The sequence below is a fragment of the Ovis aries genome, chromosome 4, assembly GCF_016772045.2.
Source record: "Ovis aries strain OAR_USU_Benz2616 breed Rambouillet chromosome 4, ARS-UI_Ramb_v3.0, whole genome shotgun sequence".
Lineage (NCBI taxonomy): Eukaryota > Metazoa > Chordata > Mammalia > Artiodactyla > Bovidae > Ovis > Ovis aries.
In genome coordinates, this window is record NC_056057.1 from 10,191,575 (window position 1) to 10,202,498 (window position 10,924).

At 41.6% G+C, this 10,924-nt stretch overlaps 1 protein-coding gene across 21 annotated transcripts in view; it reads left to right on the forward strand.

Moving 5' to 3' along the window:
* Positions 1 to 10,597, forward strand: part of AKAP9 (A-kinase anchoring protein 9) — a 169,414-nt gene extending 158,817 nt beyond the window's left edge. For 12 of the 21 annotated variants that reach the window (XM_060414427.1, XM_060414432.1, XM_060414439.1 and 9 more), the window contains 7 exons: positions 298 to 403; positions 1,868 to 2,050; positions 3,302 to 3,502; positions 4,349 to 4,581; positions 6,432 to 6,517; positions 7,831 to 7,981; positions 8,815 to 10,597. In XM_060414427.1, the coding sequence (XP_060270410.1) occupies positions 298 to 403; positions 1,868 to 2,050; positions 3,302 to 3,502; positions 4,349 to 4,581; positions 6,432 to 6,517; positions 7,831 to 7,981; positions 8,815 to 9,001 (1,147 nt within the window). In that variant the 3' untranslated portion in view covers positions 9,002 to 10,597. The remainder of the gene's footprint in view (positions 1 to 297; positions 404 to 1,867; positions 2,051 to 3,301; positions 3,503 to 4,348; positions 4,582 to 6,431; positions 6,518 to 7,830; positions 7,982 to 8,814) is intronic. The other 9 variants (XM_060414431.1, XM_060414436.1, XM_060414444.1 and 6 more) reach the window with 3 other exon arrangements.
* The last annotated feature ends 327 nt before the right edge of the window (positions 10,598 to 10,924 follow it).

The following is a 10,924-nucleotide window of genomic DNA, read 5'->3' on the forward strand; positions in this document are numbered from 1 at the left end:
AATTTTCTGGCTAGCTTTTGGAAATGGCATTCTTAGGCAAGCTGGGCAGAGTCTGTCCCTCACTAGAAGCTAGTGAAAATTTTAAAGTTAATGCATGTTTACACTAGAAGGTGATCTTTAACAGAACTCATATACCTGAAAATAATTCTCATAGCACCCTGACTCAGGCAAAGAGAAACTTAGTAAAAGAGAAAAAAGAGGTGAAGTAGTGTCACCTGACCGGCAATGTTTGTGTTAGGAACACAGCTCCTTGAGTTGATATGTTTTGACTTTTTGCCCTTTTTTTCTTTTTTGAAGACTACAGTTTGAAACAGCAGATGATGAAGATTTTGTTTGGGTTCAGGAAAATATTGATAGAATTATTTTACAACTACAAAAATTAACTGACCAGCCAGGAGAAGAGGTAAGACTTTTTAAAAACACTTTTTAAAGTATCGAGAGCGAAGCTATGATGGAAATTACACGGATCGTTTGATACTGACACTGCATTTTTTAAGAGTTTTTATCGCTTCATTTATTTAAAATATTAGTAATGTTTGCCTTACCCCAACAGAAGACAGTGAAAGTTTGAGGGGAAGCAGTATTACCATTATTGAGAAATTGTGGTGGCCTCTTACTTACATTCTGAAGTTCCTCGCAGCAGTAGGCTGCCTTTATCTGCAGCGCGCGGTGAGACCACGCTTGGGATGCTGCCAGTGCACTCGGTTGACTCACGCGGTGAATCTGTTCAGTCCCTGTAGTTCTTGGCTTCTTTGTAGCATTTGATACTTTTGACCTCTTCCATTTGAAATACCCTCTTTCCTTACCTTTTGTGTTAATATTCTCTCATTTCTTCCATTTCTTTCATCATTCACCTTTAAGAGTTCCTCTTCTTCCTATGCTCGTCCATTGTTGTCCTCTTAATGTGAAAGCTCATTCATTCCCAAAGCCTGAATTCTCAGTAGACTTAATTATTGAACAAATACTTATATTGGGCACCTAGTACGTGCCAGGTACTATATTGGGTTCTGAGGCTACGATGAACAAATCTGATAAGGATCTTGCCCTTGTGTAGCTTATCTTCTTGTGGACTGTGGTTCTAGTCAAGACCTTTGTCCTGTGTTCCAGGTTTATATTTTCAGTTATTTACGCAACACCTTTCCTTAGGGAAACATACCCCGTGGTGACCTCTTTAGGAACCTCACAGGCACAGACCAGACTGAGCATCGTCTTCCTTTCCTCCTTCCGGTCCTAATCCCGCATTTCTGGTCATGGTATCACCCGGGATAGAGTTGAAAGTCAGCACAGATCAGTTTCCTTTGCTCTTACGCGCACACCCAAGCAGTCGCTAGGGCCTGTTCCTTCTGGCTCCTAAATGTCTGTCCCTGTGCCTTCGGTCATTGCCTGCATTCAGGCCTTCCGCATTCCTCACCTAGACCATGGGCAATAACTTCCTGATGTCACAGCTTGGCGACACAATCTTTCTTTTCTAATATACTTTACTTTGCAGAGTACTGTCGAAGGATTCTTTGTCACACATAAATTTTGTTTATGGCATGCTCCAGCCTTAAGCCTTTCATTGCTCTTCACTACCTACATCTAGGTCTGTCGTCTGTATAATGAAAGCAGCCTTTACGGTTAGTCGTAATAAGCATGTCTGTAACTCCTTAAAGGTAACACACTCACTCAAGCCTTGTACCTTTACACTTGCTGTCGTATCTACTTAATATGCCCCTCTTTCCTCCCTGGTGAGGTCCTGGTTATTATTAAAGACTCAGCACAAGCCATGGTTCTTCATGAAATCTGTTGTTCTCGGTGAGTTCACATTTTATCTGCATTGTTCGTCAACATTTGTGCTTGTATGACCTTATGCTGTTTTGTCTTTTAGCCTACCTTAATGTCCCCAGGTGCTTCTTGTGGCTCACTAACTGAAAGACTACTGAGACAAAACACTGAGCTAACGGGACATATCAGCCACCTGACTGAAGAAAAGAATGATCTAAGAAACATGATCATGAAGCTGGAGGAGCAGATCAGGTGGTATCGACAGGCAGGAGATGGCAGAGATTATGTACGTCTGTTTTTATCAGGGCTGCATACTTCGCATCTGATGTGTAGTAGGATCGTTAGAAAATCGTATAGGAATCATAGTAGCTGTTTATTGATTGACTGATTGGGAATCTTTTCTGCCAGATTCTGGGTTGTATATGTTCAGAATGTCTAATCCATACCCAGCCTTGCACATGAGAGAACTGAGGTCAGTAGACAAACCAAGACACATTTATCTTCAAAGCCGGGAAGTTCCTACCCATGGGCCAGTTGCAGACTCACGTGAAGAGGTGTTCAAATGTGTGTTCTGCCTGTTCTCGTTGATTATTTATCACTCGTTGTGTTCACAACTCAAGTGAAAATGCTCTTACATTGTGGATTTCAGTCTAATAAACTACTTCAGGAATTTATTTACATTTTTCCCATTTAAGAACTATAAAATACTAACCTGTCAGCTCTGTTAGCATCAGTATGAAGACAGGAAAGACCTGTAAGGCTGGCTTTGTGGTCAGACACACGGTCACACATCCACACAGCTTCTGCAGAGACCCGCTTCCCTGTGTACATGCTGGTTCCCCCCCACCACCCCCCCACCTTTTCCAGTGTACTGCTTTTGGAACAGGCTCGGCATTTGGACCCAGATGGTCCATTTTGAAGGTCTACCCCCAAAAAACAACAGAAAGAATTCTGTGGCAGTCCAGTGGTTAGGCCTCAGTGCTTTCAGTGCCATGCCCAGGTTCAGTCCCTGGTCAGGAAACTTAAGATCTCTCAAGCCCTATGGTGCAGCCAAAAAAAAAAGGCTGTGGACTTTTTTAGTTGAGTACTCTACTAATCTAAACATCTCTGGGTCCAGGCTTTCATAGGGACTTTTAGTTGTAAAGTTAATCTCCTCAGCAAGGCCATAAACTTAAGAGTTAATGTTGTTCTGTTAGTCAGTCTGTCGAGTTCCCGTCTTTGCGACCCCATGGACTGTAGCCCTCCAAGCTCCTCTGTCCATGGGATTCTCCAGGCAAGAATGCTGCAGTTGCCATTCCTGTCTCAGGGAATCTTCCTGACTCAGGGACTGAACCCAGATCTCCAGCAGTGCAGGCGTATTCTTTACCATCTGAGCCTCCTGATGTCAGTTGAGGTTGGCTTTGAACTTCTCCATCTGAAGTTGGAAAGCTGAATACTACTCTGTATCTCCCATAGGGATACCTTTAATAGGTTAAATTCAGATTTTCTTCAGAGACTTGTTCTTTAAAACCACATAAGTAGGCTCTGGCCTCTGCAGTCTTCCAGGTTTTCGCTCAGTGGTGGCCCCAACATTGAAGCCATCATCACCTCAGAAAAAGAAGTCTGGAACAGAGAAAAACTGGCTCTCCAGAAATCCTTGAAGAGGGCAGAAGCTGAAGTGTACAAACTAAAAGCTGAGCTGAGGAATGAAGCTTTGCTTCAGAATCTGAGCCCTGATTCCGAGCATGCCACTATAAAGGTAGGGGACATCCTCCAGCTAAGCACACCCTGACGTCGGTCCTGTGCTTTTGCCTTACTTCGTCTCTCACTAACCCTAATGGTCCGGCTAAAGAATTTTAGGCCACACTGAGGTGGTTTCTCCGGGTGTCTCAGTCTGTCCTGAATGAGGTCTCTAGCTAGTCACAAAAAACCTGTGGTAAAGCATGCCCAGGATTGGGACCAGATTAAGCTCACAGAGGTCACAGAAGCAGCACCCTGAGCTCATGGTCCCCATTCCCACAGTCTCATCCCTAATAGACCAACAGGAAGTTAGCTTTTCAGTTCCATGTAGAAGCTCTACTACTGTCAATATTAGAGGATCATGCTTGGTAATGGTAAGCCCTCTAAATAGCGTCTCTTATGACTCATAATGAATACTGTATTAATAATGCAGCTACCTTAATCAGTTAACTTAAAATCAAAAAAAAGAAAATGTTTGTAATATTTATTCCAACTATGGCGTGAATGTAAGTTTATGACGTTTAAAGAGATAGAAAATATTAACATTGAAAAAGTTAAATGTGGTGATAATAATAAAAGTAGCTCTGTATTATTATACTCTGTACTCTAAAAGCTTTATACTATTTTTGGCTGAGACAAAAATATTTACATTAAATACAACTAATAGGAGCTAAAATTCATGGACTAAATGGAAGTGGAAGTATCAAGGTCTAGCTTTACTTTTCACTTTGCTGGTAAAATAGAAAACAGTGATCAGGTACCAGCCGTTCTACTCCTGCTACTTTTTAAAAATAAAGTCTAGATTATCCTCCCCTGCAGAACGGTTTGAATAATGTCCTTCTGTTTTTCTTCCCTTTAAACACAGAGGATTTATGGCAAATACCTGAGGGCAGAAAGCTTTCGGAAAGCTCTCATTTATCAGAAGAAATACCTGCTTCTGTTACTGGGCGGGTTCCAGGAGTGTGAGGAGGCCACCCTGGCCCTCCTGGCCCGCATGGGGGGACAGCCGGCCTTCACAGACCTGGAGGTGATCACCAACCGACCAAAGGGCTTCACCAGGTTTCGGTCAGCCGTCAGAGTGTCCATGGCGATTTCCAGGTGAGGTACTCGAGAGAAAAGGCATTGAGTAGAGAATGCATTTTCGCATTCTGAGAAACTTGGTTATTTTTCGTCCTCTCTCTCTGCTCTGCCTTCTGCGCCCTGTAGTCATCCAGTAGGAGTCACTTGCCGTCACTGAAACACGCCTCCCTCTGTGCAGGTTTTCATCCTCTAGTAAGGGAGGGGAACTTCACCTCATACCGGACAGACCCTACGGAAAGGGCCCTCCCAGAGGCAGCCAGCCAGTGACTCAGCTGGAATATCCGGTCTGGGTGGTCCCTCTCTCTTTTTTTTTTAATCTAAATAAGCCCATGAACTAGTTCAGACGTATAAAGGAAAGAGATCATAACGGAGAAAACTGTTTTTTGAAAAGTTACCTCGGCTGACATAGCTTCGTTTTCTTCACTACTACCACGGCCCCTCCAGCAGCCCAACTGTTGAAATCCCTGGCATGAGTCTGTGTTGGGCTCTGCTGGGGCATTTGCTGCTCCTTTTCTGGCCCTTCCAAGCTAGGCACTCCCACGCTCACTCTGTATGTGGCTGAAGTGGAGCCAAGAATCTGACTCCCTTGACGACCCAGCCTCCCGCCGCCCTCTCACCTGGCTGGATGCACCCAGACACCTCGATGCTTTGTCCTTGCTGCCCCTCCCTCTGCTTCTGTAGGAGGCAGACAGTCTCAAAGGACATTTTTTTTAAAGTACTATCCAATCCCATTGTATTCAGGTTACTCACAAGTACCTCAGAAGGCCACAGAGGCAGAATAAGAGGTGGTATTAGTGTTTTTGTGTCCTGGGGACCATGTGCTATCTCTCAGCTCCTCACTGCCCTTCTCAGCTGGCCTCCACACTGCCAGGACCTTACAGCCTGCAGACTGTGTCTCCCAGATGGCTTCCTGTCTGGTTCTGACATTTCTCAGCACTGGTACAAGAATTAGAGGGTTGGAGAAAGCAAAGAGCTTTCTTCCTTCCTTTCATTCCCTTCATTACCTGGTACAGCCTATACAGGGTTTAAGTGCTGGGAGGTGCGTTGACAAAGAAAAGAGACTTAATCCTTGAAGGCCAAAGGCTGCTCACTCTCTCCTGGGCAGAGCAATATGCACGGACCTCCCGGCAGTAAGTGAGAGGTCACAAGAGTTAGCTGTTCATCTCTGTTTCAAGGACTCGGGAAGGCTCCTTGAGAGCCTGTTACCGTTGAAGGACTTCACACTGTCACTGTCTTCTTCTCTTGTATGTTCGTTGTATTTTGACTGTCCTAAAAACCGAGCCTTGAAACTAGTTGGAATAAGAAATCAAAACTGGTGCTCCATGAGCTCTTAGGGACAGAATGGGGCAGGCAGCAACTTGCTACAGCTGAGTTGTGACATAGCAACCCCTGTTCCTTATGAAGCCAGCACTGTATTTCATCCCTGACTGCATGGCCTCACTCCTTTTCCTGCTTCCCCACTCGCTCTCACTGCCAACTTAAGGATCTTTCTGTTCTCCTTCCATCTCCTCTGCCCTTGGGCTCCATGCTTTTCTCCTCTTTCCATTTTTCCTCGCCCTTTCTTTGCCCGTCCAGCTCCCCTTTTCTGTTACGTTTGCTCTTCCTCTCTTTGTGTTCCGCGTTCCTCTAAAGCCAGAACATGGTCCTGGCAGCAGAAGCCCTCTGTGTCTCGCGGGAAAAGCCCTGCTCTGTTTCAGTTAGTTTCATCACAAACCAGGGGACATTTACAAAATATTAACCATGTGATTATATTGAAATTTTATCTGTATTAATATTTAAATGTATGACTTGGATTCTGTAGAAAGTGTGTGTCTATACTCTTTACACTATAGATGTTCTGTGAAATTTTCCATTGGAATCTTTTTTAGAATGAAATTTTTGGTTCGACGGTGGCATCGAGTCACAAGTTCTGGTTCCATCAATATTAACAGGGATGGCTTTGGATTGAATCCAGGTGAAGTCAAAATAGAATTTTTTCTTATGTTGATGATTTCTCTAAAATTACTGCATACCTTCCAAGTAATGTGTTCTGGGACCTGTGTTGTCCAAAGGCAGAGCCCTTATAACTAACAAAGCTGAGGACCTTGCTGTTCTGAAGAATAGTAAAAGAGCTGATTTTTATGGCACGCTTAGTTCACACTAGGCCCCACTCTTTTCCATGTATTCTCACAATTCTGTGACGTAAGCAAAATTATGGATGAAAAACTGAAGCACAGAAAGCTTTTGTCATTTGCAACAAATTACCCGGTAGGAAATGGTGGCCCTAGCAGTCGGCTCCAGAGCCCACTCTTTGTTCAGCTGCATTTTAGGTTCTGGTTTGAGATAGGATTGCTCTTACTCTATTATGTGGAAGTTTCAATTTGAAGTTTTCACAATTTAGCAATATTAAACAGGTTTCTGGGTTTACCAATAGGTGATATAAAAGTTAAAAATCCTTGTCTCTATACTCAAACACTAGGGCTTCAGCATTTCAGGCAAAAGGAGCAGATCAGAAGCTGGGGAGCACACGGAGCTATAGACACACAGCATAGCTGACATGCACTGGTAGTGAACCACCTTTTCATCTTCTGTGCAGAGGCAGAAGAAATAGGTTTGGTATTATTCTAAAAGAAGTGTTTTTGAAACATGCATCCCAGTGGCTCAGTGGTAAAGAAGCTCCCTACTAACGCAGGAGATGCGAGTTCAATCCCTGGGTCAGGAAGATCCCCTGGGAAAGGGAATGACAACCCCCTCCAGTATTCTTGCCTGGAGAATTCCATAGACAGAGCAGCCTGGAGGGCTACAGTCCATAGGGTCACAAAGAGTCAGACATGACTGAGCACGCACACATACATCCTTATACTGAAACAGCTGAAATTTAAACCGTAATGAACTCTGTGTTGTAAGTTAGTATGTCTTGGTTCCAGTTTTTTCCAATGAAAGTCAGTAGAATAGAGTGATGAAAGGACTTAATAGAACTAACAGTCTAATATTGTTCATCCACATTGCCTTTTCTCATAACACACACACTTAGACACTCCTCACTCAGAGTAAGAAAGTAAAATTTTTTCTTAGAGGTATAGTTCCAGATTATCAAATTCTGATGTTCAAAGGTAAAAAAAATACGCTATACTATTGTTTCTCTAGCAATTTATCTTGCTATTTCTGTAGCAAGAATAATTGAAAATGATTATAAATAGGAGATAGTGTAGTACAGTGCAATCTTTTGAACCTTATCTGTTTTGTAGAAATTTTTCAAGGGCTTGGTATTTTTCTTTTCTTTACAAGGTACATTTTGGATTACTTTAGGTGCAGAAAAGACTGACACATTTTATCATTCTCCTGGCGGGCTGGAGCTCTATGGAGAACCGAGACATACTGCATACCGCTCAAGATCAGATCTGGACTATCCAAGGTCTCCTTTGCCGTTTCAGAATAGGTAAGAGTTTGATAAAATCTATACCAGTGTTGTAACTGTTCAGTCACTAAGTCATGTCCAACTCTTTGTGACTTCATAGACTGTAGCACACTAGGATTCCCTGTCCTCCACTATCTCCTGGAGTTTGCTCAAACTCATGTCCATTGAATTGGTGATGCCATCCAACCACCTCATCCTCTGTCACCCCATTATCCTCCTGCACCCCCCCCCCAGTCTTTCCCAGCATCAGGGTCTTTTCCAGTGAGTCAGCTCTTTGCATCAGGTGGCCAAAGTATTGGTGCTTCAGATTCAGCATCAGTCCTAATAACAGAGAATGAAGAACACTCTTGGGTCTTTGACTTCTTTGCAATGAAATAGCTAAACATGTCGTTAGTTATATATTGTTTACATAAGCTAATGCCCAGAACCAAAAATAGTTTTTGAATTTGTAATTGGTTTCCAGGGGTAAAGGAAACAGAGCTGATCAAGCATTATTCAGTATATGTGCTGTGGCTAGACATTAAGAAAGGCATTAACTAAAATTGAGTCTCTGGAATTATGAAGAAAAATCTCTGAAGTTTGCAGGACAAGATGCACTTATACACTTGAGCCTTCATTGATGTTCTCTGCAGTAGCAGTTGTGTTGGACATTCTTTTGATGACTTAGTGACTGCTTTGAATTTATTGACAACTTTTTTCCTTAACACATGGCAGACTCAGAGGTGGGGGGATGCATATAGATTGGGGAGTATACATGTGGTCTGCCTTTTGAGGGCAGGGTGGAGGTAGGTTGGTAAGTTACTTGCATTGTTTCTGGATAATCTGGATTCATCTTCATATTTTTAATCTCATAGGTACCCAGGCCTTCCAGCTGATTTAAACCCTGGTTCCTTAGCATGTTCTCAGCTTCAGAATTATGATCCCGACAGAGCCTTGACAGATTACATCACTCGGCTAGAGGCACTGCAAAGACGACTTGGAACTGTACAGTCAGGTACCCTCAGCTTAACCAAGTATTGGCAGCACCACAGTGCTAGATAGTCCTGGAACTCTTTCTCTTTTTTAAATTCTTTGACTTTCCTCATTATTAATCAAATTTTCTAGTTCAGTGCATGAGTTATCAGGCTACACTTTAGGAATTTAAGACAAAACAGGATTTATCACCCTGGATCCCACTCTTCCCCCAAAAAAATCCCTGCTCGTCTCATTGAGAAGATTAGGTGAGATGCACGATGAGCACCGATGTGCAGATACTCTGAAGCTTCCAGAGACTGCTGGAGGGCTTGTTCCAAAGCAGTCATTTCTGAGCATGCAGATAAGGCATAGGGAGGCGAGAGGAAGACAGGGGTTCTTTAATCACTTAGTGCAGCTATAATCTTTGTTCCGACCTTGTGCTTTTATGTATGATGCGAGGAACCCATCCCAGTCCAAAGACTGTAAGGATGACCTTTTATTTGTTCTCCTCAAAAACACACAAAAAATTTCATTCTTAGAAGTGGATTGTGAGAAAAACCTCTTTCCCTCTATTCAGTTCACTCCTGATTCAAAGGTTTTCAATCATTTCAATTTAATGACCTTTAGGTCAACTTTCATACACACAGACAGACATATTATATATATATATAACTATTATTAGAGACCCTTTTTTCTGCTATTCCTACAAAATAGATAGGACTCATCACTGGTTATTTTTAATAGTTTATCTCTTCATACAAGAAATTGTCCAACTCAAACAACTTGTTGCTATAGGAAACTTATTATCATAGCTGGACTTCGTTGGTCTGAGCATCTAAATTTCACAGGATTTTGAAGAGCAAAATGTTGTATAGAACATTCAGCCCACAGGGCACTTTACAGAAAATCTTAATGTTAATCTCACTTAGCATGCTATGGAGACAGCCACAGACGCTTTTGAATATATATATTCAAAATCTCTTTTTAAAAAAATCACATTTGAATAAAACTTCTTTAAGAGCAAACAAAGCATTGTTTTTTAATGATAGGGAATAATCTTCTGCCCATCATGAACTAGTTAGTCTAAGTCACAATCTGATCTGAAATCATTGAACTATCCTGTTCCTGTCTTATAGGTTCAACTCAGTTTCATGCTGGCATGAGAAGATAATCCTTTGAAACATCATGAATTGATTTTAAACAGATTTCCTTTTGTAAATCAATGGTTCTTTTGTGCTTTTGTATTGTGGATATTCAATGGGACCAATGCGAACACAGCTTATGATTGTATACAAAGCCCTTGCCAGCACATGAAAACAAACTGGAATTTGTACATATGAGCACTGTGTATGTATTCATGCACAATAATCATTCAATTACGTGTATATTTGTGGAATGCTAATTTAAATGATTAAATTATAAACATTGTGTTATTTATCTAATGGGTGAAAAGATTAAACTTTTGGCATTATGATACAGTTGAATGTGTAGCTTGAGGTGTCCTGCACTTTTCTTATAAGGCTACTGAAGTTACATGTTTCTGCCTAATATATTTGCTACTGGTGATGAAGACAGATAATATCACTTGTAGAGACCTATTTTTGTATAATGGTAGAAGTTTTGAATTTTATGGGGTATTTTGTCAAGTACTGAAATAAAAATGACTTCACCGTTTTAACTACACTGTATTTGAACCTTCTTCATTTTTTTATAATTTAACATTTTATTACATTTTTATTAAAATTATATTTACAGCACATGCTCACTTCTACAAATTATAATGTTCACAAGAGCTTAGGATGCAAAGCTAATGTTGCCCCATCCTTCCTGCTCCAACCTTAGACTCAAGGATAGTTTTGATATTTTTAATTCTTTTGATAGACAACAATTACAGTTGCAGTATGTGCTAATACCTTTAGTTCCAGACATATCAACTCTCGATATATTTTACTCAGTATGGTCTATTGACTTTCCAATAAGACAGTTAACCTTTAATTTTCTAACATTGGA